The sequence below is a fragment of the Phragmites australis genome, chromosome 11, assembly GCF_958298935.1.
Source record: "Phragmites australis chromosome 11, lpPhrAust1.1, whole genome shotgun sequence".
NCBI classification, from domain to species: Eukaryota; Viridiplantae; Streptophyta; class Magnoliopsida; order Poales; family Poaceae; genus Phragmites; species Phragmites australis.
Window position 1 is genome coordinate 19999203 of NC_084931.1, and position 23282 is coordinate 20022484.

The following is a 23282-nucleotide window of genomic DNA, read 5'->3' on the forward strand; positions in this document are numbered from 1 at the left end:
AAATTCCTGATTCCTCCACTCTGCAGGAACAGGAGTATTTTCCTCCTCGTCAGATGAATCCTCATCAGTAATGGCTTCCTTCAGCTCTTGATCCTCCATCTCCATCTCTTCAATTATGCTAGGAATGTGCTCCCCTTCATCGGCTACACCCCTTAGTTGCATCTCACACACATCCCCAACATCTTGCTTGTCTCTGACATTTGTCGGGTCTGCTTCATCCACACTACCTGACTTGTTCCTACTACTGCTCCTGCAGAGTTTATCTCTGTTGGATCCTTCTGTTACGCCTCAGCTAACAGCATAAGAGGGAGACCACGGTCACATAATATATCTACATACTGTCTCCAAGTAGATGTCGCACTAATCGAGATGAGCTCCCCAAAGTACCCCTGATTATCATGGCTTAGCATAGCTCTCAGCTTAAGCTCATATTGCTGGGGATCCAGTTAAAAATAGCATATCAGCCACTTGCACACGCCTACTATGGTTCTCTCATTGGCTCTACTAAGTCGCTTAACGACATGCTGAAATTCAGAGAGATCTACACCGTTAGGACCATAACTAATTTGACCTTCACCATAATATATCTGAAAATATAATTTATCTAACATCACTAGAAACATCCAAAAATATATCCAATGTTAATACCGCAAAACTATATTTCTGATTATCGAAACTCTAACAAAATTACTGACACCGGTGATCACCTAACAATAGATTTATTTAATATTTCCCCTAAACAAACTAACCAAATTAAACTAATTAACCATATGTCTATTTAATAAATTTTCTAATTAGCTATAATTATTACTTACATCATTATTCTATAAAATCTAGATATTCAAAACTACCATACTCTAAATACTACTATGTATCTGATGGCTATCCTACTATATCGTAATTAATATTTACCATATACTACAAAATACAGTATATCCTACATTTCTAAACCTTAGCTCGTATCTAATATAACTACTGTTATGCCGTTAAACCCTAGATCTAGTGTCATTTTAATTACTAATAAAAACATAAGTATAAAAAATTTATCGGAAAGCAAGATCCAAAATCGGCTGATAAAAAACAATAAGGCTTCACTGCGCTGCCTCCCTCTCCTCTCCTCTCCTCTCCTCTCCTCTCCTCTTCCTTTAGTTTTTTCAGATTAAAATGAGATTTTTTCCTAAATTTTGGCCATTATATAGGGGTGGAGGGCAGACGGGTCACCCCTGAGAGGGCAGTAAGGGAGAGGGTGGTAAGGGTGGCGGGCGCGGGGAGGTCACTACCCGCCATCTGAGAGGCGGTAAGGGGTGATGGTGCCACCGTGACATCCGTACCGCACTTTAAGAGCTGCAACCCTTTCAGATGGTGGTAGATGTATATTTTTACAAATCTTACCATCAGAAATCTATTTATTAAAATATTTAATAGTAAAATATAAAAATTAAAAACTCTGCATCGGAGATAGAACGAGCTCATGCGCGCACCGGCACCGTTGTATCCCGCGGTACAAAGTCGGTTTGGTTTAGACGAGGCCCATGCATGGAACAGTGAGGCAGAGAGACGAAAAAGGGGAAGAAATTCGTGGACACCTCAACTCCATCCGACGGCTCTCAACTTGTGGATTGTGTCTGCCAAGGAGAAAAATCACGGATGACCAGTGGACTGCAAATCAGAATTGTGATTGATGAATGCCAGGCCCTGATTTGAATAGGGATCCAATTTAAAATGCCTAAGGCCCCTGTCCATCACGATTACTAATTTCCTCAATTATAATATGGACATGACTAAATACTGGTTGTGCATACTATAAGGGGATAGCATGCACACTCTTAATTAAGAAAATATTTAATTAATTGCTTTTCTAATTAGGGCAAATTAGCATGACACACGCAGAGCACGCCCGCGACAATACCTGGGAAAAAACGAATTTGTCTGCCCACAGGCAAAAATCATATGTATTAAAAAAAAGTATTTTATATACTATAGAAAAGCATTTCATATGCCGTGAAAAAGCATTTCATCTAACCATCTTTTCTATTTTTAGTAATCCTAACAAAGACTAGCATGGCATAGCAGCAAAGAAGAGATGCGCACTCAAGCAGTTCAGAAAATCCACAAAGCAAATTGTTTCAATTTGAAAAACTCAAATCCGTGTAAACTCATAAAAAAACATATTAGTTCCAAATTACAAGCAATTCATGTGAACCAGAAAAGCATATTATGTGAATTTGAAAAGCAAAATTAGCATAACTGGGTACAGATTTGAGAAAAATATTTTGACGAATAAGCAAGTTTTTGTATAGTCATGATCAAGTTTTCAAAAATCATAAGCAAATTATAATGCACACAGAAGCACTTTTTTATACGAAGTTGATGTTAGAAAAAAAATATCATCAAAATATACTCAACTGGGGTCTAGTTTTGAAGCTCTTATCGCACGAAACACAATGGTGTGATCGGATTTTAATTTAGATGCTCGGTTTGAAAACTATAGTTTTTTAAAGTTTTGAAATAGATTTGCATGTGAATGACGTCAGCAATTTTGTCATATTTCCCTTCTCCATGCATGCAGCCAATGACATCCGATGCTGAACGAACGGCTCATCTGAGCGTGCATACTGCATGACAAGGGCATGCACGCTCGGAATTTAGTCTTTGGGTTATAATATATAGCTGCCATGAGTGATGTGGGATTGAGCAGGTCGAAAAACAAATAAATTTTAAAAAAAGTTGATCTTTGTGCACAAATCTAGACTCAAATCACAATTGAAAAAAAAAATTGGAATGAAATTCTCCGAAGTTTTTTTAACTGTTGTTATTAGCAATTTTCACCACAGATGGTGGAAGAATGATAATGTCTTCTCCTGCGAGAAAAATCTTTAGTATATTATATAGAACCAACGACGTACCCACACTTGTCATGCAAAGGTGATAGTGGCAATCACCTCAGGCCTATCCGCCTAAGCTGGAGTCGGCCACGATCGGGCTCCGCACGACGTGATCGTGCGACACCCAGCTCAGGCTCCCCTCGGCGAGCTTTTGCCCCGCGCCGCCGCCGCCGCTCACGGTGACCGTAAAAGTCCTTTTCTCCTTTACTTTCGTGAACTCTAGCTCCGCCGGTTCCACCTTGACCGTCAGCCCTTTCGGCGCGTCGACTTTCGCGGTGTACTTCGATTTCACCGGCCCGACGTTCGTCACCGTGCGGTTCACCGTGAACGGCGCATCGCGCAGTGGTACCAGTATCGCCGGGTAGTTCAGCTGCGCCTCAGGGATGGGCGTTACCTCCTTGCACGTCAGGCTGGTGTTCCCAGATATGGTTTTCAGTGCCACCTCGCCGAGGAGTGCGCAGATGTAGCCGGCGTAGTCGCGGAAATCAAGGTCGTAAACCAGGCCGGGGTCTACGGCCTTCGCCGGGGCCACGTGGCCGGCGCCGATGGAGTAGAAGCTCGCCTGCTGGTGCTCCTCGTCCATGATCAGGTGGCCGTCGTTGTCGACGGCGCTTGATGTCGTCATGATGGCGGACTTGATCGCCGCAGGCGACCAGTCCGGGTGCATCTTCTTGACGAGCGCCACGATGCCGGTGATGTGCGGCGTCGCCATGGACGTGCCGGAGACGACGTTGAAGCTGTAGGACTCGGGCCCCTCCACGGGCACCAGCGACGGCCACGCGGCTAGGATGTTGAGCCCCGGCGCCAGGATGTCGGGCTTCAGCACGCCGGGGCAGGCAATGCTCGGCCCGCGCGACGAGAAGGCCGCGACGATTGGCGCTGGCTTCACGCCAACGATTGTGCTGTTGAACACGATCGTTGCGTTATGGTTGGTCTTTGACGAACCCTTCATGGCGTAGCCCATTATCTTGGTGCCGTCGGTCTCGGTCACCTGCGACATGGGGATGTCGTAGTATTTCTCCAGGACGATGGTGTATCCGAAATCGGGTTCATTGATGAACACGATACCGGCGCCACCAGCTTCCTTGACTGCTTCAATTGAGCTCGTCGGTGGCACCGGTGTCTCGGTGTCACACACGACCACTGTGCCGGTGATGTTGACGTCAAAGTAGTCACAATAGTTGGTGCCCTGAGAGTAGTACAGGGGATACACCTTGGAGCTGAAGTGCTTGTCCTGAGTGAGTGACTCGCCTTCGAACGTCTCGCCATCGCCGAGCTGCACGGTGGCACGGAAGCTCCGGTCGACCGACCCAGCCGCCACCGTCAATATCCACGGCGCCTCGTTGGACAGCGTGGAGGGCCTCGGGCCGCTGTTGCCACCGGCGCACACCACGGAGACGCCCTTGGACACCGCCGCAAATGCGCCGATGGCGATCGGGTCCTTGTCCAACGGCGTGGAGAGGCCGCCGAGGGAGAGCGAGAGGACATCGATACCGTCCTTGACGGCGGCGTCCATCCCGGCCAATAGGTCGGATTCAAAGCACCCTTGGGCGTTGCAGACCTTGTACACGGCGAGGTGCGAGCCGGGTGCCATCCCAGCCGCAGTACCCGTGCCGAGGCCGAAGGCAGATACTCCTTCCACGAACCTCCCGGCTGCCGTTCCCGCCGTGTGCGTTCCGTGCCCTACGTCGTCGACGGTGGTGTCATCCCCGACAAACGACGCCGCGCCGATGAGCTTGTTGTTGCACCGTACAGGAGGCTGGCAGGCGCCCTTCCACTTGGCGGGCGGCGGCGGCATGCCGTCGTCGCGGAACGAAGGATGCTTCTCGTCGATGCCTGTGTCGAGCACTCCAACGACCGCGCCCTCTCCGTAGCTGGTCGCGTTCCAGACGCCGCGGTCGGGCGTCAGCCCGAGGAACGCCGGCGTGTGTGTCGTCATGAGCTGCACCCTCCTCTCCAGGAACGCGCTAACGAACCCCTTCTTCCTGGACACGGCCACAAGATCGTCGTCCGTCAGCCTAGCGGCGAAGCCGGACAGCACGGCCGTGTACGAGTGGCGAACGCGCCGCGGGCGGTGGCCGCCTGTGACCTGCAAGAACGACTCGTGCCATCTCCGGTGGGCGGTGTCATCCGCGTGCAGGTGCCCAGGCGGAGGCTCGACGAGCACGATGTAAGTTCGGGCGGCGCCATGGGGCCGGGCGCCGGTGCTCAACACGTGACTTGTTCTGGAGACCACGACAAGAGCACAGACGACGGATGCAAGGGGCAAAATCGTCACGCGACCCATGGTTTGAGAGCACGCATGGACATAGACAGCATTTGGCGTCACTGAAGCTTATATACTCGAATGATATGATTCCCCGGTTTGTTCATCTTGTTTTGCTGAATATGGCTACTATACCTTGCACGCATGCATGATCCCAGGATACAAGGCAGTGCACCCTGAAAACCGTGAACTTGCAAAACGCGTGCATCGCCATTTCGTTGCTTTCTTGAGTCCAGATCGATGCAACAGCATCCGTTTGGTTTGGTTTGCTGTGGCTTGCATGTTTAGTGTGTGATGCACCAGCTCTGGTAATCTTTTCCGGCAGAACACACGTGGATGTCCGGTGGTAAGTGATCTTGTAAGGGCGTGTTTGGTTGCCGTGACGGTGGCCTGCTCTGCTCGTGCAAGCCCGCCTCGTGCGTATATGCGGACGAAGATGAATGTTTGGATGCCGTGACGAGCAGACCGAGGCTGCATCCGCTCATACGTGAATACGGTCCGACACTGCATCCGCCCGTGCACTGAAATCGATCGTAGCTCTCATTCAGGCTCTCCGGATGCAGTGCTGTGGAGCTGGGCTCACTCGTCAGCGATAGCGAACTTCCTCACGCAGTGTCAGATTCAGCCTGCCAAACACAAACTCAAATTCTACCTGCATCCGCTCATCCAACCAACCAAACACACTTCTTTTCCAGAATACGGATCCCCTCAGTCTGCTTCCACTCATCCAGGATATACGATGCAGCTCTACAAAAGGGTGCAGACAACCAAACACACCCTAAGTGTACAATTGTTCTAGTGAGGTATTGCGCTTTCTAACTGACTGTTCGTAACGTCCACTGTATTTTTCCTAAAGTGAAGCTTGGTACAACTTTTTTTTTGTTTGAAATCTGATACCATTTGGTTGAATTTGAGAACAACCTAATAAATTTAGTGTGCGAGTACAAATGTTTTCAGCCAAGAATATAGGATAAGAATCATATACCGATGGGGTATTTCTGCTTCTAATCTAGTTGGTTGCCTTTGGATGAACAGAGGCACACGCATTGGATTATGAGATTAATTTTGTGATATATTAGGTTGGACGGCCTTTTGCGAACTAAAATCAGGTTGGAATGCCCTTTTATGTAAAACCTGTCGTAGATGATTTACATTTAAGGAAAATTGGTGTGGGGACACTATTTTAATGTGAATCTGTTTGTAGTACACTTTTAAAAAATTCTTGTCGACGCTCGTTTTTTGTGATTTGGACACTAGACAGTGTCCTGTAGACAAGAAAAAGATTAACAGTGTCCTAAAGTCCAGGACACCTATATTAGTCTCGCGTAGACAAATTACCCTACATTTAAAATGTGTTGTTATGTGTTTTATATTGAGTGACGTGTCCGGGTGTGATGTGGTCGAGGTAATCGTGTGCATGTTGACACTGGTCATGGACTGGTATGGAGCATGTTAGAGATTAAATTTTCGGGCGAGTTTATATCTGCGCCATGGAAAACCAAACCAGATTCTTGAAATTACATACAAGTTTCGACATGATACTACCTCAGAATAAGTATTTATAGATAGATTTTAAATTTAATCATAGATGGTTATATATTAACCTAGAACAGGTATTTTCAGTTTCAAAGCTCGTAGTTCTGGCATCTTGTTTCCATACAAAAAACCACCTCGGGCCAAATGACTCCACAACATTGCCGAGCTCTTGAACTGCCTCGAGCTGCCCACAACCCCGGCAGTTGACACATAATAGATTCATTGTTCTCGGCGGGGCTGCATCATTGCAGCCGTCGCCGATCTCGTATTCAAAGTTGACTCTGCCAACTTCTGTTTCTTGATCATCTCATCATACATCTCTCCCCTTAGTTGTATGTTAACCAATCCCAGTGGCACTAAGGCTAGAGGATCCCCCACAGGAATGTTCAGATCAGGTGTACCTGAATCATCGTTCCCCTTCCCCTTGCCTTTTGGAGCTTTCCTTTTACACAGCGGAGCCAAATCCATATTCTTCTCAAATACCGATCCTTGTTCTTCGTTACTAACAGGTCGCTCATTATTTGATTTACTTGCATCTTAAGTATGGACCGCACCAGTCCCTTGTGATTGTGACCAGCATCCACTATACCCTGAGGAAACCTTGCTGCTGCCAAAATTTTCAGACGCTACTTGGCTAAAACTTTGGATCCTCTTTTTTTTTCCTCCGGTGCCCGCAACTTTAGATCATATGGTAATTTGCCAAGAACATTCCTAGGATTCTTCCTCATCGCTAAAGTCAACAATCTCTGCTTCTTCCGATGTCAAATTCAGATGTCCAAATAATTCAGAAACATTGACAGCACAACTCCTATCATCATATGGGTAGGCGTTCCTTTCACAGAAGAAGATGTACCTCCCCTGGACAAAGCCATAGCAGGCAACTCGTTGGTGGACGATCAATGTGTGATGCTGCTGGCTCAACTCTCACACAAATCTGGCTCCAAACCCAGAGTAATCGAAGGGAAGACATCGAGAACTCCAGCAAGAACGGTGGGATTTTGTGGATTGTGGAAATGACCAAATGAGAAGTTTTGCGTTCTGATGGAAAACCAGAGACGCAAGAAAGCTAATCCAATCCTAGAGAACAAACCGAGTTGCCCCTGGTTGGAAGATTTAAGCCATAGAGGCAGAAAAATCTCAATCGCCTTCTAGTTCGTCCGCCAGTACTGTAGCATGACCCGACCGCTAGCAGACGCCCGAGAGGTCGAGAGAATTCAGTCGCAATAGTAGTAAGAGGTTCCTCCTGTTGAGTATAGTGCAAATATATGAGCATATATATCAATATTTCAAAAAGGAAAGAGCTATAGGTAAACAACAGGACTCCAAAACACATGATAGCACAAAAGTAGTACTGCAATATAACAGATAAACAAGTACTAATCATGTGAACTTTAGCTGCTGAAACTGAACAGGGAGGACAGGTAATAAAGAATAACATTGTTCTCAGATTTAATTTTGCAACACTTGGCTCCAGGTCTCAAAGAACCTGCTCCCTAAACATTGCAAAATTGCATATCATCAAATTGAGTTTAATCTAAGCCTCAACTAGCTTCAAAACATGTATATCAGTGAATTCAAAGTATGGACAGATACAAACAGTGCTGCTGAAAGAGTCAAAATCAGACCTCCAGAAGTCCTTTAATCAGATCATACCATCTACATAACAGTACCAACTCCACAATATACTGAACTAGCATTTCAGAAGGATCAGGGACCAAATATAGCCATAAGAATGATCTGAATCAACATATCATAGACTATATACCAGATATAGCAACAATAATGGTCTGAGTAAGCAGCAGCACTGATCTAAAACATCACATACACGTCTGAAGCTACTTTGCTTAGACTACTCTACAATTTTCAATGCAAATAATCATCATTGAACTAAACCCAAGCCTCTGATCAGATCAAAGAAGAAGAAAAGTATACTCACAGAGAGATGCAATCAAAAGCATGAATAACAGAGGCTAGGCACGGCTCTTCAGTCGCTGTCCCAGAAAACCTATCACCCGCCGTTGCCGGAGGGAGAGGAGATCGGAGATACAAAGCCCTACCACACTGCGACGGCACGTGTGGGCAAACCTCGGCATTGCAGCTCTGAATACCACCAGATTCCCACTTCCCAGTACTAGCCACACCGGCCAAAGCTCAACAGCAGCTCGAGCTCAACACCAGTGCACAGCCGAGAAGCGAAAACAAGGAAGGGAAAGCAAAAATGTGTGAGTTAATCTCTTCTCTGTTGCTCCATAGAAGAAAGGGGGGAGATAGATATAGGGTTGAAGGAGCACAAACATCACAGGGATCAGACCCCTCCGATCCAGCCGCGCCCCCATGGACCAGGCGATTCCAATCGGATCCGGCCTCCAACGGCAGCAAGCGCAACCCCAGCCGAGCACATCCCGCAGGATTCGGAGAGAGCACCGGCCGCCGCCAGCCCCATCGCCCGAGCTCCCTTATCCCTTCCCCTTTCCTTTTTCTTCTGAAAAATTCCGAAACCCTAGCAGCCGGTATAAATACAGAGAGCATACAGGCCTGGGCCAAAAAGAGAAAGGGCTGGGCCAGCAGCAGAACTCGAGGCCAAAAAGAGATTTCTCACATTAAAATTTCCATAAAATACAACACCTCCAACGTGTTGAAGGTGTGCTCATCAGCTCGGTGAGCCTCTGTGCACATTTTTGCTCATCTTTAGCTAGACATTTTTTTATACAGCAAAAGTTGTACTGAAAAAGTTTCTCATCCTTGTAGTACTGCATTTGCAAAATTTTGTTTAATTTAGACCACTAATTTGGCCTTTCTTTTGTTCTGAAAGGTGTGTACAGGTGCCGACGCCCGGAGCAACAAGGTGACAGTCGCCGTCACCGGAAAGCTCCGCGCTGACGCTCTCACCAAGAAGCTGCGCAGGTCCGGCAAGCACGTCGAGCAGTGGCCCGAGGAGCGAAAGCAGCCAGAGCACATGAGAGACCAAGGAGGCAAGGACCAAACCAACGAGCCGGGGGACAATCCTACTGCGCCCACCGAGAAGCCGGCCTCCGGTCACCACGACGCAAACGACGGAGAGCCGAGCAGCCCGAAGCCGTCGTCCCATGAACCCAAGAAGATCGGCAGCGAGACCGCCAAGCCGGGCCAAGAAAGGACGGAGAGCACCGACGACAATGTCAATACTGGCGGCGCCAAGGAGGCCGCTGCGGAGCAGTCGCCAAAGAGGAAACGGAAGCAGCAGGATGAGGAGAGGCCAGCTGATGCCATGTGACGGCGGTGCCGGACCACGGCGGCTTCTTGAGCCAGCCGACGCTTGCCCTGCCTGCAGCAGCCGTCGCATGTCAGCTACAGCGTGGCGCGCCCGAGCGCGAGAGCGGCATCCTCGTACTCGCAGCCGTCCCCTTACAGCTACTACTACGGCCACGGGACGGCACAATGGAGCGCGGCTTCGCCGGCGCAGGACTCCTACTGTGATCTATTCAGCGACGATAACGCTAATTTTTGCAGTGTCATGTGAAGCAGAGTCCCGCTTCTGAAGTTAGTTTCCTAGTTTGGAGTTGCTTAACGTATTCGGGCCTAGTTCGGAATGCCGTATTTTTTTCTCAACCCCTACGTGTATCGAACTGTTTCCTATGAAACTCGTGTCAAATTCCTACGAAATTAAAGCGTTCCATTCATTCCAAACAGGATCGTGGAGTGCACTGCTGTGGTAGTTTCTGTCGTGAGTCAGTGAGCGTCCTCTAGTTGCTAGTATTAGATTTTTCTCGCCTTCAGATGTTCAGCAGAAGGCAAGGCTTAACATTTTGTTAGCTGACGTGATTGTAACAACTACATGTAAGTTTGAAGACAACCAGCAGTATCTTCTTCGGATGCCCTGCACGATCTTGATCTTGTATCCAGAAGGGCCTGTAACACCAGCTTTCAAAATTCGCTTACAACCCAATCTATCCTCACACGATGTGCCGAACCTAATATAGCAAGGAGTATTTAGGGTATGTTTGACAGAACTCTCAGAGCAACTTTCTAATCGGAATTAGAAAAGCTCTGCCAAACAGCAGTTTTCAACTTTTAGCTTCCTAAGTGAAATCTATTAGAACAATTCTTTAAAATACACTAGAAATTGAAGAGCTGAAAAAAATAGCTTTCTAGTTCACTTATAGTACAAGTTTCAAAATTCGCTTACAGCCAAATCTAACCTCACAGGATGTGCCGAAGCTAATATGGCAAGGAGCATTTAATGCTGCAGGGCTCACTGCACTGAGAAGACCATCCTGGCTTTGGGCGTGGTGCAGCAATGCAGCATGGCCATGGCTACAACTGACAAGGACAGGCAAGGTGTGGTGCATGGCCATGACCAGGCTCAAGAAGCAGAGGTTTGCATTTGCATCCATGGCTGCAGGCAGACAAGAGTAGCTTATGAAGACATGGAGAAAGGGATGGGAGGTTCCAGCATAAAAGAAGTGCGAGAACAGCAGCGTAGGCAGGCTAGGATCCATGAGTTCCGTCTCATGTACTGTACATGCAGGCAGCGTAGACTGTAGGCTGTGCTGTGCAGCATGAAGAGAAGAGGGTTGGCATCTCAAGGATAGAGCGGTGACGCCCAAGCTCTGGGCTCAAGATCCTGGAAGATCGTACAGTCTTGACTCGTGTGAATAAAGGTAGGCTAATGTCGAAGCTAAGTTCAAAAAATACAGTATTTATCTTGACAGTCTCTGCCCCTCCCATTGATAGATCACGAAGCCTATAGTGAGGAACAATTAGGTCATGTTTGTTTCAGCTGTAGATTGTGAAAAACAGCTTATAGATTGTGAATTGTAAGAAACTAGATTATAAAATCTGGATTGTAAAAAGTTGAATTGTGGATTGTTAGAATCTGTTGGAACGCAGATTGCTGGATTGTTACAATCTGTGTGTTGAATTGTAACAATCCAGCTTTTTCAACCAGCTGTTTGTTTCAGCTTTTGGACTGTGATCAGAATCCAGCTTTTACAATCCAGCCGTTTGTTTCAGCTTTTAGATTTTGATTACAATCCAGCTTTTATAATCTGAAATAAACAGGACCTTAATTACTTATATTTCACGAGCGATAACTTGAACTCCTAACCACAATCATGAACTAGCTCAACTCTAGATGTATCACATGGATGATATCCCTCCAGTATTTACTAAGATTCATCGTTTCAGAGAAATCAGAAGTTGCAACTTCAGTTTCTCTACTCACTACCCCTGCTACATATAATAATTATGTGGACATGTTTAGGAGATGAATGTTATGATCTGATTGAGGTCTACATAGACTGCTCCCTCACAGATCATCAAGATAGCCTCTCATTTCCTAGAATGATCTGTAAATACAAAGTACCGCAAAAAAAATTGTGGATCTACTACTTCAGTGCTCAAAACAGCACATGACTTTCACAGTTCAAGACAGCTCAATGATACCAAATGCAGAAGTAAACAGCTTGTGTCCAACAGCCACGTCTAAATCTACAGATAGACCGCTTCCAGCAATAATTTTTCTTTTACCAATTGAGGTGATAAATTAAGCTTCAGCAGCGGCCTCGGCATTGCGCTTCCTCGCCTCCTCGATGATGCTGAGCTTGATGCCCTTGCCCTTAGGGAGAGACACCCACGGCTTCTTGTCCTTGCCGATGGTGAACACGTTGCCCATGCGGGTCGCGAACTGGTGGCCAAGGGAGTCCTCCACGTGGATGGTCTCAAAGCTGCCCTTGTGCTTCTCCCTGCTCTTGATCACCCCGACACGCCCGGTATTCCTGCCGCCAGTCACCATCACGACGTTCCCGACGTCGAACTTGATGAAGTCCACAATTTTGTTGGTCACCAGGTCGATCTTGATGGTGTCGTTGGCTTTAATGAGAGGGTCCGGGTAGCGGATCGTGCGCCCATCATAGGTGTTGAGGAAAGGGATACCCTTCTGCCCAAACTGAACAGACCTCACCTTGGAGAGCTTGTACTGCGAAACAATAGAATACTATCTCAATCACAAATAGGTCTCACTTCAAGACGAAACATTATTTCCCAAGCCAAGCTATATGGTCAGCGGATAACCTTAACAAAAATTTGCAACAGCAATGGAAAAGTTATTAGATTTTAATAATCAAAACAAGAATCGTCAACAGAGGAAACTACATGGGCACAAAGTGCACCAGATTGATTCTACTAAATAACCATAGGCTTTGGGGAAGCTACTAAATCCAGATATGAACCTTGCATGGAAGAGAATAGATATTAATTGGATTCCTGACTTCAATTCTTTAGTTAAAGTAACAAAAATGACCACATCAGTCAAACATGGGACAAAGCTACAATCGATGGAGCAGGCCCACAGAAATTACAGATTGTAGTGGTAAGTTAGACCAGTGGAGCCAGGTATTCACCTATGACTAAGTAGGTGTGGAAAAACATTGCCCAGAACTGAAGCAAGAAAAGAAAAGGTCACTTCTACTATGGGAGCTAGTGATGAATGCAAACCTTAGCCTCATCATCCCTGATACTGTGGAGACGGAAGCGTCCCTTGGTGTCGTAGAGAAGGCGGAAATTCTCTGCAGTCTTTGGAATGGACACAACATCTGCAGGATAGAGGAAAATAATTAATGAATCCAGAACTTTCAATAGCTCTAACATTGTTAGTATGCACCAAAAATCATGATCCAGCAAACAACTTACCCATGAATCCAGCTGGATATGTCTTGTCGGTCCTCACCTTCCCATCAACCATAACATGTCGCTGCATCAAGATTGAAATAACTTCACGGTAGGTAAGAGCATACTTCAACCTGTTCCTGAGGATAAGGATCAAAGGCAAGCATTCCCTAGCTTTGTGGGGACCAGAAGAAGGCTTGGGTGCCTGCTCGACAAAAAGAAAAGATTTAGCCCAAATGAAGCAGTGTCCAGTAAATGTTTGAACTTCACATTGCAAGCCTCAGATGGACTTACGAATGCTCCTCCAAGTTTGTCAAGCATCCAATGTTTAGGAGCATTGAGCCTCTTCAGGTGCTTCTTCAAACCCCTCGCCTGTATAGAGCAACAGGAAAATTGTAGCAAGTGAAAAGCAGTAAAGATGCGTCTAAATTGCCAAAAGATATAATACACACAAATCAAGAGGAAAGCACAAGATGCAATCCCTATGTCAAGCAATGTCCTCAAATCATTGCTCCCTGACGATCTCAAGGTGTACCCAACATTTAGACAAGTGATGGAATGGCAGAAGAAACTTAAAGGAATTGTGTAACTTCAACAATCCATCAAATGTGGTTTTGAAAGAAAAACTTCTTCACACCCCTTACTGAAAGAATACTTAAAAGAATTGGCAGTGACTAAGCCAACACCCAAAATGTAATCCCTAGGACAGAACATTAACTTAAACAACTATCACCTCGAACTACAAAACAAAATTGGTCCCTAGCCATTCACAATATTCTGAGTAAAATTGCATTAGTAAATTAACTCATGAAGTAACGGAGTTTTGAGTCACGTGAACACGGACAGCCACAAAAGCAACCAACATATCAATCACGCAACTTCTGCCATTTCATACTCTGAAATCGGCAGGTGAGGCATATAATTTGTACCAGCGTTGGTACCTCTATAGCTCCATTAAGATAACAAACACAACATTGCAGGTAACACATGGTTCAATCACACCATTAGACCAGTAGTACAATACACTAAAAATTAACAATCCTTACTAAGAGTGAGAGAAAATTTAAATAACATCTCATCACAAAATCTATGCGGACGCAGTGATGTGCAGAAAGCAATCTTTGGTCTATACATCGTATCGACCATGATACTTTCTAAAACAGATAGATCCAAAACGACAATAACCCCTGTCAAACGCGTGATCTAATAAGCACTAAACAAACAAACGAGTCAAGAACTCGCGCGAAGGGATCATAACGGGCTACGAATAATACAATGAGCATATTCCTATGACTACAAGGCGACTCGCTGAATCGGATCAAGAACTGACCATAAAGGGAACCAAGGGGAAAACTTCCGCGAAAAATCGACGGAAACAACTAGAGTATGAATGGTAGAGCGCAAAGTGCAATGGGATCTTACCATCTTGCTCGGAGCCTAGGGTTTCTTCGCTCGCGAGCGGGCTAAGACGGCGGCGTCGGGCTCGCGGCGGGGCGGAGATAAACCCTAGGAAATGCGACGGCGCGCAATAGGGTTGAGAGTTTTATGGCCGGAGGCGATGCTGGAGGCCGTCGGATGCGATGCTAACGGTACAGATCTGTATAAGAGCTTCTGGAATCTGGAATGGATCGGCTCGACACGCAGGTGAAGAACGAGACCTGGCAGGTTGGGGTGGTACAATAACGATAGGCAGAACCTATATAAATACGCGGGGAGTTAATTTTCAAACAAGCGTTCATCTCTCGCGGGAACATCCTCCATATACCTATCATTATAGTAATAAACATGTATCAAACATATGACTATTAATTTAAACTTACATCTCAACTAATATAATGAATAAATATATCATAGATATATAACATGTGTATCATATTAAGTATATTACCATATACCATATAGTTCGCACATATAACATATTATTTCATAATTTAACAGTACTTAGTACAACACAAACGAATATTGTTTAACTTCAAACTTATTGGGTGGGGTAGATACACATGCAAAATAGGTACTGATAAGTCTATTTTATACCTGTTGGGTTGTATCTATATTCACGGGTAAAAGTTACATCCTAAACTCGTGCCGTTAGAGTTTTTACTCACGGACATACTGGTAAAATATGCTCATTAAGGCTATCTCCAAAGGAGACAGAATCGATCCCGTAAAATACTGTAGCCAGCAGACTTGCCGCTCGCATGCCTCGGCTGGCTCTCCAACGGAGACGGAAACGACCTCTACAGTGATACAGGAGCTGGTGCACAGGGAAACGGTAGTGGCATTTTTGCCGAACGATACGGGCTCTCGTATCACTGTTTATGGTGTATGCGTGTGGGTCTGAATGGAGGAAGAGAGTAATAGAAAACAGAAAATAGAATGACTGTTGGAGATAAAAAAATAGGAAATACTGTAATAGTATTAAGAGATGCTATAATAATATTATAGAGAACGAATTTTTAGAGTTTGATGAAGATGGGCTAACATCCCTAATAATGGGAGTGCATGGGTTTGCCCCCAAATCGTGCAGACCATTAGCCCAAGAGGCACAACTCAAGGACCATGAGGGCATATAAAACGCTTCTACGTGGCTAGGCACTGCAGGGTAGTTGCTAGCTAATCTTGACATGGTGGAGGTCAGCACGTGTGAACGAGGGCGCTTGCCCGCACCAAACGGTTTGCAAGCATCTCGTGGAGTCCAGTGCTCCAGGCCAGAGTAAAAGAGTACGTTTCTTTTCTTCTTTTTGTTCTGTTTTTCTTCTGTCTTTTTTTCTTGAGGGTATTCTATTTTCTTCTCTAATCCTTGTGATGATACACTGAGGAGAGATACAGGCAGATGATACAATGATATTTTTTTATCCATTCCATGCGGCTGTAAAGGGTGAATGTACATTGTTGAATATGAGCAATGCAAACTTGACTATCTAGAGAATTCTAAATGTTGTGACCAAATATATTGTGCCATGAAAGAAAAGGATGTAGGAAATATAGATTAAATACATGGTAGGAAACATATAGATATTAGATAAGGATGGTGAATAGAGAGTGTTCTAGAATTGAGATATTTTTTAATAATGATTTTTATCCGTCCCATGTGACGGCATAGGATAAATAATATATGTATAGAGTAAAGGAAGTTGGAAAAAAGGCACATCAAAAAATAACTCTGATTTGTGAACAAAGAATTTGAATCACAAAGCAACAAAGACTCACTATTGTTCGGTTGGAAACCAGCTCTATTATCACAATCACTCCAGAAAATCAACAGATGAGGGTTGTTCATTTGCAAAGCCAACCAAAATCATCAGGATTTGAATATAAATCCCCCAATCCAAGCTGGCACCGGATGTGTTAACTTACCAGTGTTGGATGGGTGATAGAAGGTTGAGGTGGTTAACGGTTTGGGTTGTGTTGTGTTGCATTCACAATAGAAACAATTTGTTTTGGGTTAGTACGGGTTTGTACAATTTAATTTCAAAGCGGGTTGAACCCGACTCTCAAACCTGTGAGTGTAGATTGGTTCTCCACGACCTGAGTCTTAATTACTCAGTGACTAACGACTGGCCTGCTCCATAACTCCTCGTTGCTCTATTCTGGTCTCAAAGAACGCTGCTATAAGACCATCTTTAACTATATTATCTTCATTTCGTTCTCTTCACGATTTTCCTCTCCGTTCGCGTTCTCTTTATTTTCTCTCATCTCCAACAGCTTCACTTCGAAGGGATTCGTGAAGGAAAAGTAGAGAGAATCCCGTCCTGAAAGGAATGACCTTAAGAATCTTTTCGTGACGGGAACTGTGAAGGGAAATCGTTAGAGCGTTAAAGGAAATAAAAATCCCTTCGTGAAGGAATTCGAAACTGTTGGAGATGGTCTAATTGTTGTGTCAGTTCACAGGAAACCAACTTCACATAAATTTCTGACCCTGATGCTTTTTGTATCTATCATTCCTTGAATGACTCGGTTATTGCCATGTACACAAAGTTTGATAAGTATTTGGACCGTGATGAGTCTAACCCTCGCAAAAAAAGATAGTGATTTTAAATATGCACATGACATTGCCACTATATATGATCAACAAAGAAAAATGAATTATTTGGATTTCTTTTACCAAAAGTTGTCTAACAATGTGTATCAGCTTGTGATACATGTGTGAGCTCTCTACAATCATAAGAAAACTTCACTGAATATGAGAGACTTGTTAGGAGAAGAGGTGCATAAATGGTGCCACTTTCTAATGAAGACACTAGCAGTGTTGGTTATGAAAGAAGAGGTTTCTCACTGAATGTTAATTTGTACGTGTATGAAAGTTAGGAATCAATACATACTTACAAGAATAGATTGAGGAGGATAGTGAATGTTTTGATGTTTTGGGCTTGTGGAAGACTCACGTTGAAATATTCCCTGTGTTGCGACTATAGCCTAGGACTTTCCGCGGATCACCCTTAGTACTGTATTTTCTAAACGTCCTTTCAGCTATGCAGGTAGGATACTTGAGAGCAGAATAAGTTCATTAACTCTCGAGATGCTCAAAACTCTTGTTTGCAGGAAAGGTTGGCTAATATAGGTCAAAGGTTTAAATAATGAATGTATAATAATTGTTATTTTCATAAATGTTCTATATGTTTCCTATGATCTAATCATATTATTGTTTGCAGGTCAAAATCTGGCACTCTAATAAAAGTGATGATTCCATAATGTCAGTGGAAATATTTAATCTTATTTTCTCGATCAACGTAGGTGTTGTATGAGAGTTATTTTCTCGGTCAACGTAAGCTGTTGTATGAGAGAACATGAATGTGTGTATTTGTGGTCTGGCTATTGTATTTCTTGATAGTATATTTGTTGGTTCATTATCCAAAAATGATCTAGTCTTAATGCACTAGGTTTGTAGTGAGAGTATTTTATCTCGATGATGATTAGATGCATTTGTACCTTTGAGTCTGGAAAATACAACACAACATGACTTGATTTGATTTTTGTTACTTGCACTTATTTTCTAACAATGTTAGCTTTCACTCTTGTTGCTAATGAGGTTCATAAAGTAGTCTAGTCTTTTGATTCTTAGTTTGTGTCAGACTTGAGTTTTGTTTATATTCTACTCAAGTATGTGCAATTGCTTAACATTTGACTATTGTTGATGCCCTCTTTACCTATTTTGCATAACTATATCACCAATGACTGCATGGGTGTTCAACTTCCAACTAGCAGCATGTTCTTCTATTTACTAACTGTCAAGTTTAATAGCCTTAGTAACTTTATTTAGAAAAAGTTCTCAGTATGTATTCATGATGTATCATTCAAGTTCTGACTTCATTCAATTTATGGCACCTCCTTGAGAGCTCTGATTGGTATTGTGTTGCAATCTATCTTTAGTAAGTACTTATATTGTTCTCTGCATAATACCAATCACCTGCTACTTGATACTTAGCTTTTGGATTCCAGTTCTAGCATTTGGATACACACAGATTCACTACAAGTTCTCAATTTTTATATACAATTTTTGATGAGTGGCCTACAGTTCTGGTACTCTTTAGTATTTTTATTGAGTGGTCGATAGTTTTTCTAGTACAAATAAGCAACTTTCCTAACAATTTTAATAAATTATCAACAACATAATTCCCTACAAACCGTTGGGCACTTGCTAAGAAAGTGTGAAAAGTTGTTAGTCTTTGAATTGATTCTTTGTACTATGATTCAATAGAGAAATGAATCACACCACAAATGATCAAAGTAAACAACAAAAATCAATGAAAAAACAACAAAGAAGCTCGCCGGCGAGGTCATGATGAACCCACACCATATTGATTCTGTCGCCGGAGGATGGAGAAGCTCACCGAATATCGTGGTATGTGATCCTCGTGCTCACTTATCTGATTCTCTATCTCCCCCGTGCGTGCTTTGTCTCATTCATCTCTCTCTCTCTCTCTCTCTCTCTCTCTCTCTCTCTCTCTCTCTCTATGAAGGCACTTGGAACAAGCCACATCTTGGTCTCGGTAGAAAACAGGTCAAGTTCAAACATCAAAACAACCGCATCTGAACTACACAACTTAACCCGCACCCACACATCACCCTCACCCAGCCTCGCAAATTGCATCATGAATCACATAATACATCCACCGGTCAAAAAAAGGTGACTAGTGTATAAGTAACATGTAAGTTGCCTTAGGACTAGTAAATCTCTCAAAACAAATCCAACTTCAATGATATTCCCAAAAAGCTATAAATTGGAGCTCAGAGCCTGTTTGGATCTTGACCCAGAAAGCGCCTAGACCAAAATCAAGGCTGAAAATTGGTGTTTAGTTTATGACCAAGCCAAAGTTAGAGCAGTGTCAAAATTAAGAGGACAATGGTGTTTGGATTGTAAACATGCCAAAGATTGCCAAGACATGTAAGTGTGACATGTGGGCTCTACATGTCACTATTTTTTTCTCAGAAAAATAGTCGACATGGGTCCTGATTTGTAGATTTAATTGCAATGAACATAGTGGTAAAACTGGATCATCAATCGGATATAGGAGATATAATCACTTAAAACTAAACCAAAAGGCCCATTTATGATACCCAATCAGCTGCTGACACCTCATAACGTGATAGCATGTAACCAAGCCAAAATACGGGTGCCTGATTTCCTAGCCTAGGAAATAGTTCGTGATTTAGCTTACTTTGTATTGTACGATGCCAAATTTTTTTTTGGTCGGTCAAATATGTGTTGCAATCCAAATGAGTGCCAAAACAGCGAGGCATGGCTAGGGATGACAATAGGCACATTTTACCCATGTGCCCAGGTAAAAACCGTAACGAGCGTGTGTTTGGAATGCAATTTTTACCCATGGGTATGGGTACCGATTTAAAGTTAAACCTAAAGGGTATAGAGAGACGGGTATGAAATAGGCTTACGTGTGCCCGCTTTGCCCGTGTATGCGCTCCACACTTGTTGCCTTGTTGAACAATGTTTGTTTGTGTTGCACTAAGCACTATTGAATTATGAAATAATATGTTGTATGTGTGAACTATGTGATAATGTACTAATGTGATATGTATGCTATATATCTATGAGATGCTTGTTCATTATCTTACTTGAGATGCAAGTTTAAATGCATGATATTATTGCTATATACTTGCTCTTATGTTCAATGCATGTTAACTATATTAGCAGGCATATGGGCGTGCCCGCGGGTATGTGAAAGTGCATCTAGACCCTATAAGTGGGTTTTGGATAATTGATGACAAATGATTAAGTGACTAATGAGTTTAATGAGAATATGAACATGTATTAGTCCCAGTAAAGATGTTAAAAGGTGTTGGCATCCTTGAAAAAGAAAAGAGAAGCTGCATGTAGTTACTCAATAGATTTAAATTTATTTTATCTTTAAATTTGAGTATAGGTGTGCCGTACTGTAAAGATGGATGCGTTTATATTGACTTGAAGATATCTCAGTGCTCAAAGTACCTATTTAGACCAAAGATGAGAAACACAAATCATCCCACGAACACTGGGAAGTTCTAAGTCTTTGTCTGTATCGGATGTTCCGGGCTGACCCGGATACTCTGGGTTGCTGAAATCTTTGAGTTTAGCTCCGGTAGGGGTGCTCGGTTTTGATTTTTAAGCCAACCCGGATGCTCCGGGTTGACTCGGATGTTCCGGGTTGTCGAAGTCTCTGGATTTGTTCTGAGCAGGGGTGCTTGGTTAAGATCTAAATGTTTTACCCAGAGGTGTTGGGTTAACCTAGATGTTTTGTGTTCTGGTGTTTCATCTAGACCCTCTGAGTTGAGTTCCGGCTAGGGATTCTCGGTTACGTGTTCAAGTGCCAACAAAGAGGTTCCGGGTTGAACCCAAAGTAGGATAGACTAGAAAGTCATGCAATGACTAGTTTTTAGGGGAAGGGTATAAATACTCCACCCCCTCCTTTCTTTTGCTGCTGAACTACCTTGAAACAAAAGCATTCATAACCCTGCAATAGCTCTCCCCGCTTCTCTAGTGCTTTGATTCTTGCAAGGATTTGAGAGTTGGGTGTGAGCAAGAGATTGAGTGCAAGTGAGCCAAATTCAAATCTTGAGTACTTAAGTTCATCATCAAGCTGTCGATTCGCATTCGTTACTCTTAAAGCTTGGAGCTCCTAGACAGCTAAGCGTCACCAGGAGAGTACCTAAGCTCATGGAGTGCCTCAGGAAGTTTGTGAAGATCATCCTTACCTCCACAAAGGAAGAGGAACACTTGAGTAAGCCCAAGCTCGATCTTTGTGGTCGCTTGGTGAGGAATAGGGTTGAAAGAGACTTGGCTCTTTGTGAGCACCTTAACAGAGATGTAGGATCATTGGATCCGAACTTCTAGAAACGAAATTGTGTCTCCTTTACTTTCTCAAGTTCATACTTGTTCTAGTTGGTATTTTGGGTGATTTTCCCCAATCTATGTGTTTGTGAGTTTGTGGCTGTAGGTATATGGTGGAAAAGCCTCTAGGAAACCTTTGAAATATGTGATAACATTTATAACCAATTAGACTTGCATAGGTGTTCTTAGTTTTCAATTTTGTGTTCCAGCCGGACTATCTGGGTTGAGCTCAGAACTTCCGAAACTCAAAAGTTCCGGATTGAACCCGGAGTATTCGAATTCTGTTAATCTGCTGCGAAGTTTTATTTTTCAAGAAACGCCTATTCACCCCACCTCTAGGTGACATCTAGTACATTCAATTGGTATCAGAGCCTAATCTCCTACAAGGACTCACCGCTTGGAGAATTAAAGATGTCAACATTCAAGAAGAAAAGTCAAAATGGTCTGGGAAGCCTGAAGAGTCCTAAAGATGATGCTTCGAAGTCGGGTGATAGTAAAGGCAAGGGAGTTGCAATCGAATTCAATTATGATAAATTGAATGCTTTCAACTCTTATATTTCTGTGTCGTCCAGGCGTACGCCATATTTTGATGGTATGCACTATGCCTCTTGGAGGCACAAAATGAAATTGCATTTAATTTCTCTTCATCCAAGTATTTGGAAGATTGTGTGTATAGGTTTTGAGCTACCGGATGAAGACAAAGAGCTCACTCTCGAATAAGAGCAAAATCTCCACTGCAATGCTATCTTTCAAGATCCACCCTACAATATGGGGAGGGGAAGATCTGCTTATGAAATTGTTCAAGCTTTCTGACTTGCTCTTACGGAACCAATTTCTAGCTTGGAAGTACCATAAGAATCTATCCGGCCCTATTTCCTTTCCAACTCTCAAAGCTAAACAAGCCGCAAGTGTATGGCTTGATGCCTTAAGCCCCAAAGAGTTTAACAAGGTGGATAGGCTCGAGGAGGACAAAGTTATATGGGACACACTCCAAGTCACGCATGAAGACACCACAAGTGTGAGAGAATCCAAGATAGAGTTGCTTGAAGAGAAATTGGGAAGATTTGTGATGTAAGACGATGAAACTCCTCAAGCAATGTATGAACGCATGGTGGTGCTAGTTAACAAGATTAGATGGTTTGGAAGTGAAGATCTAGATGACCACAAAGTGGTGAGAAAATTGCTAAGAGCTTTTGCGCTAAGAAATCCCATATTGGTCACTCTCATCCAAGAAAGAAAAGACTACAAGAGACTCACACCAAGCGATGTGTTTGGTAGAATTCTTGCTCATGAGCTCATGGAGGAGGAAACCAATGAAGTTAAGAACCTTGTGAAATAAAGTTCAACATCTAAGAACAAAGAAGTAGCATTCAAGGAAAGCAAGTTGAAGAATCGAGCTCAAGTGAAGATGAGAGTTCCGATGATGAAGAGATTGCTTTCTTTGTGAGGAAATTCAAGAAATTCGTGAAGAAGGGTGGCTATAGCAAGTACAAGAGAGACAAACTCAAACGAAGAACATCCAAGAGAGCTTACTATAAGTGTGGCAAAGTTAGCCACTTCATCGCCAAGTGTCCTAACAAGAAGAGCAAGGACAAGGAAGAAAAGAAGAACAAGCATTTTAAGA

The 23282-nt window shown here is 43.7% G+C and overlaps 3 protein-coding genes across 3 annotated transcripts; 1 reads left to right on the forward strand and 2 right to left on the reverse strand.

Annotated features, from left to right (window-relative positions):
• Positions 1–2949: 2949 nt before the first annotated feature.
• Positions 2950–4839, reverse strand: LOC133885834 (subtilisin-like protease 3). Its single transcript, XM_062325589.1, has one exon. The coding sequence runs from the start codon at positions 4822–4824 to the stop codon at positions 2950–2952; it is 1875 nt and encodes a 624-aa protein (XP_062181573.1). The 5' UTR covers positions 4825–4839.
• LOC133884039 (uncharacterized) lies at positions 4823–10348 on the forward strand. Its single transcript, XM_062323438.1, has 3 exons — positions 4823–4969; positions 9500–9925; positions 9998–10348. Exons 1-3 carry the CDS (start codon positions 4823–4825, stop codon positions 10184–10186), a joined length of 762 nt encoding a protein of 253 aa, XP_062179422.1. The 3' UTR covers positions 10187–10348.
• A 1529-nt stretch (positions 10349–11877) lies between these two features.
• Positions 11878–14915, reverse strand: LOC133885837 (small ribosomal subunit protein eS4-like). Its single transcript, XM_062325591.1, has 5 exons — positions 14755–14915; positions 13627–13704; positions 13357–13537; positions 13162–13259; positions 11878–12643 (listed from the first exon to the last, which is right to left on the reverse strand). Exons 1-5 carry the CDS (start codon positions 14755–14757, stop codon positions 12212–12214), a joined length of 792 nt encoding a protein of 263 aa, XP_062181575.1. The 5' UTR covers positions 14758–14915; the 3' UTR covers positions 11878–12211.
• Between the last annotated feature and the right edge of the window lie 8367 nt (positions 14916–23282).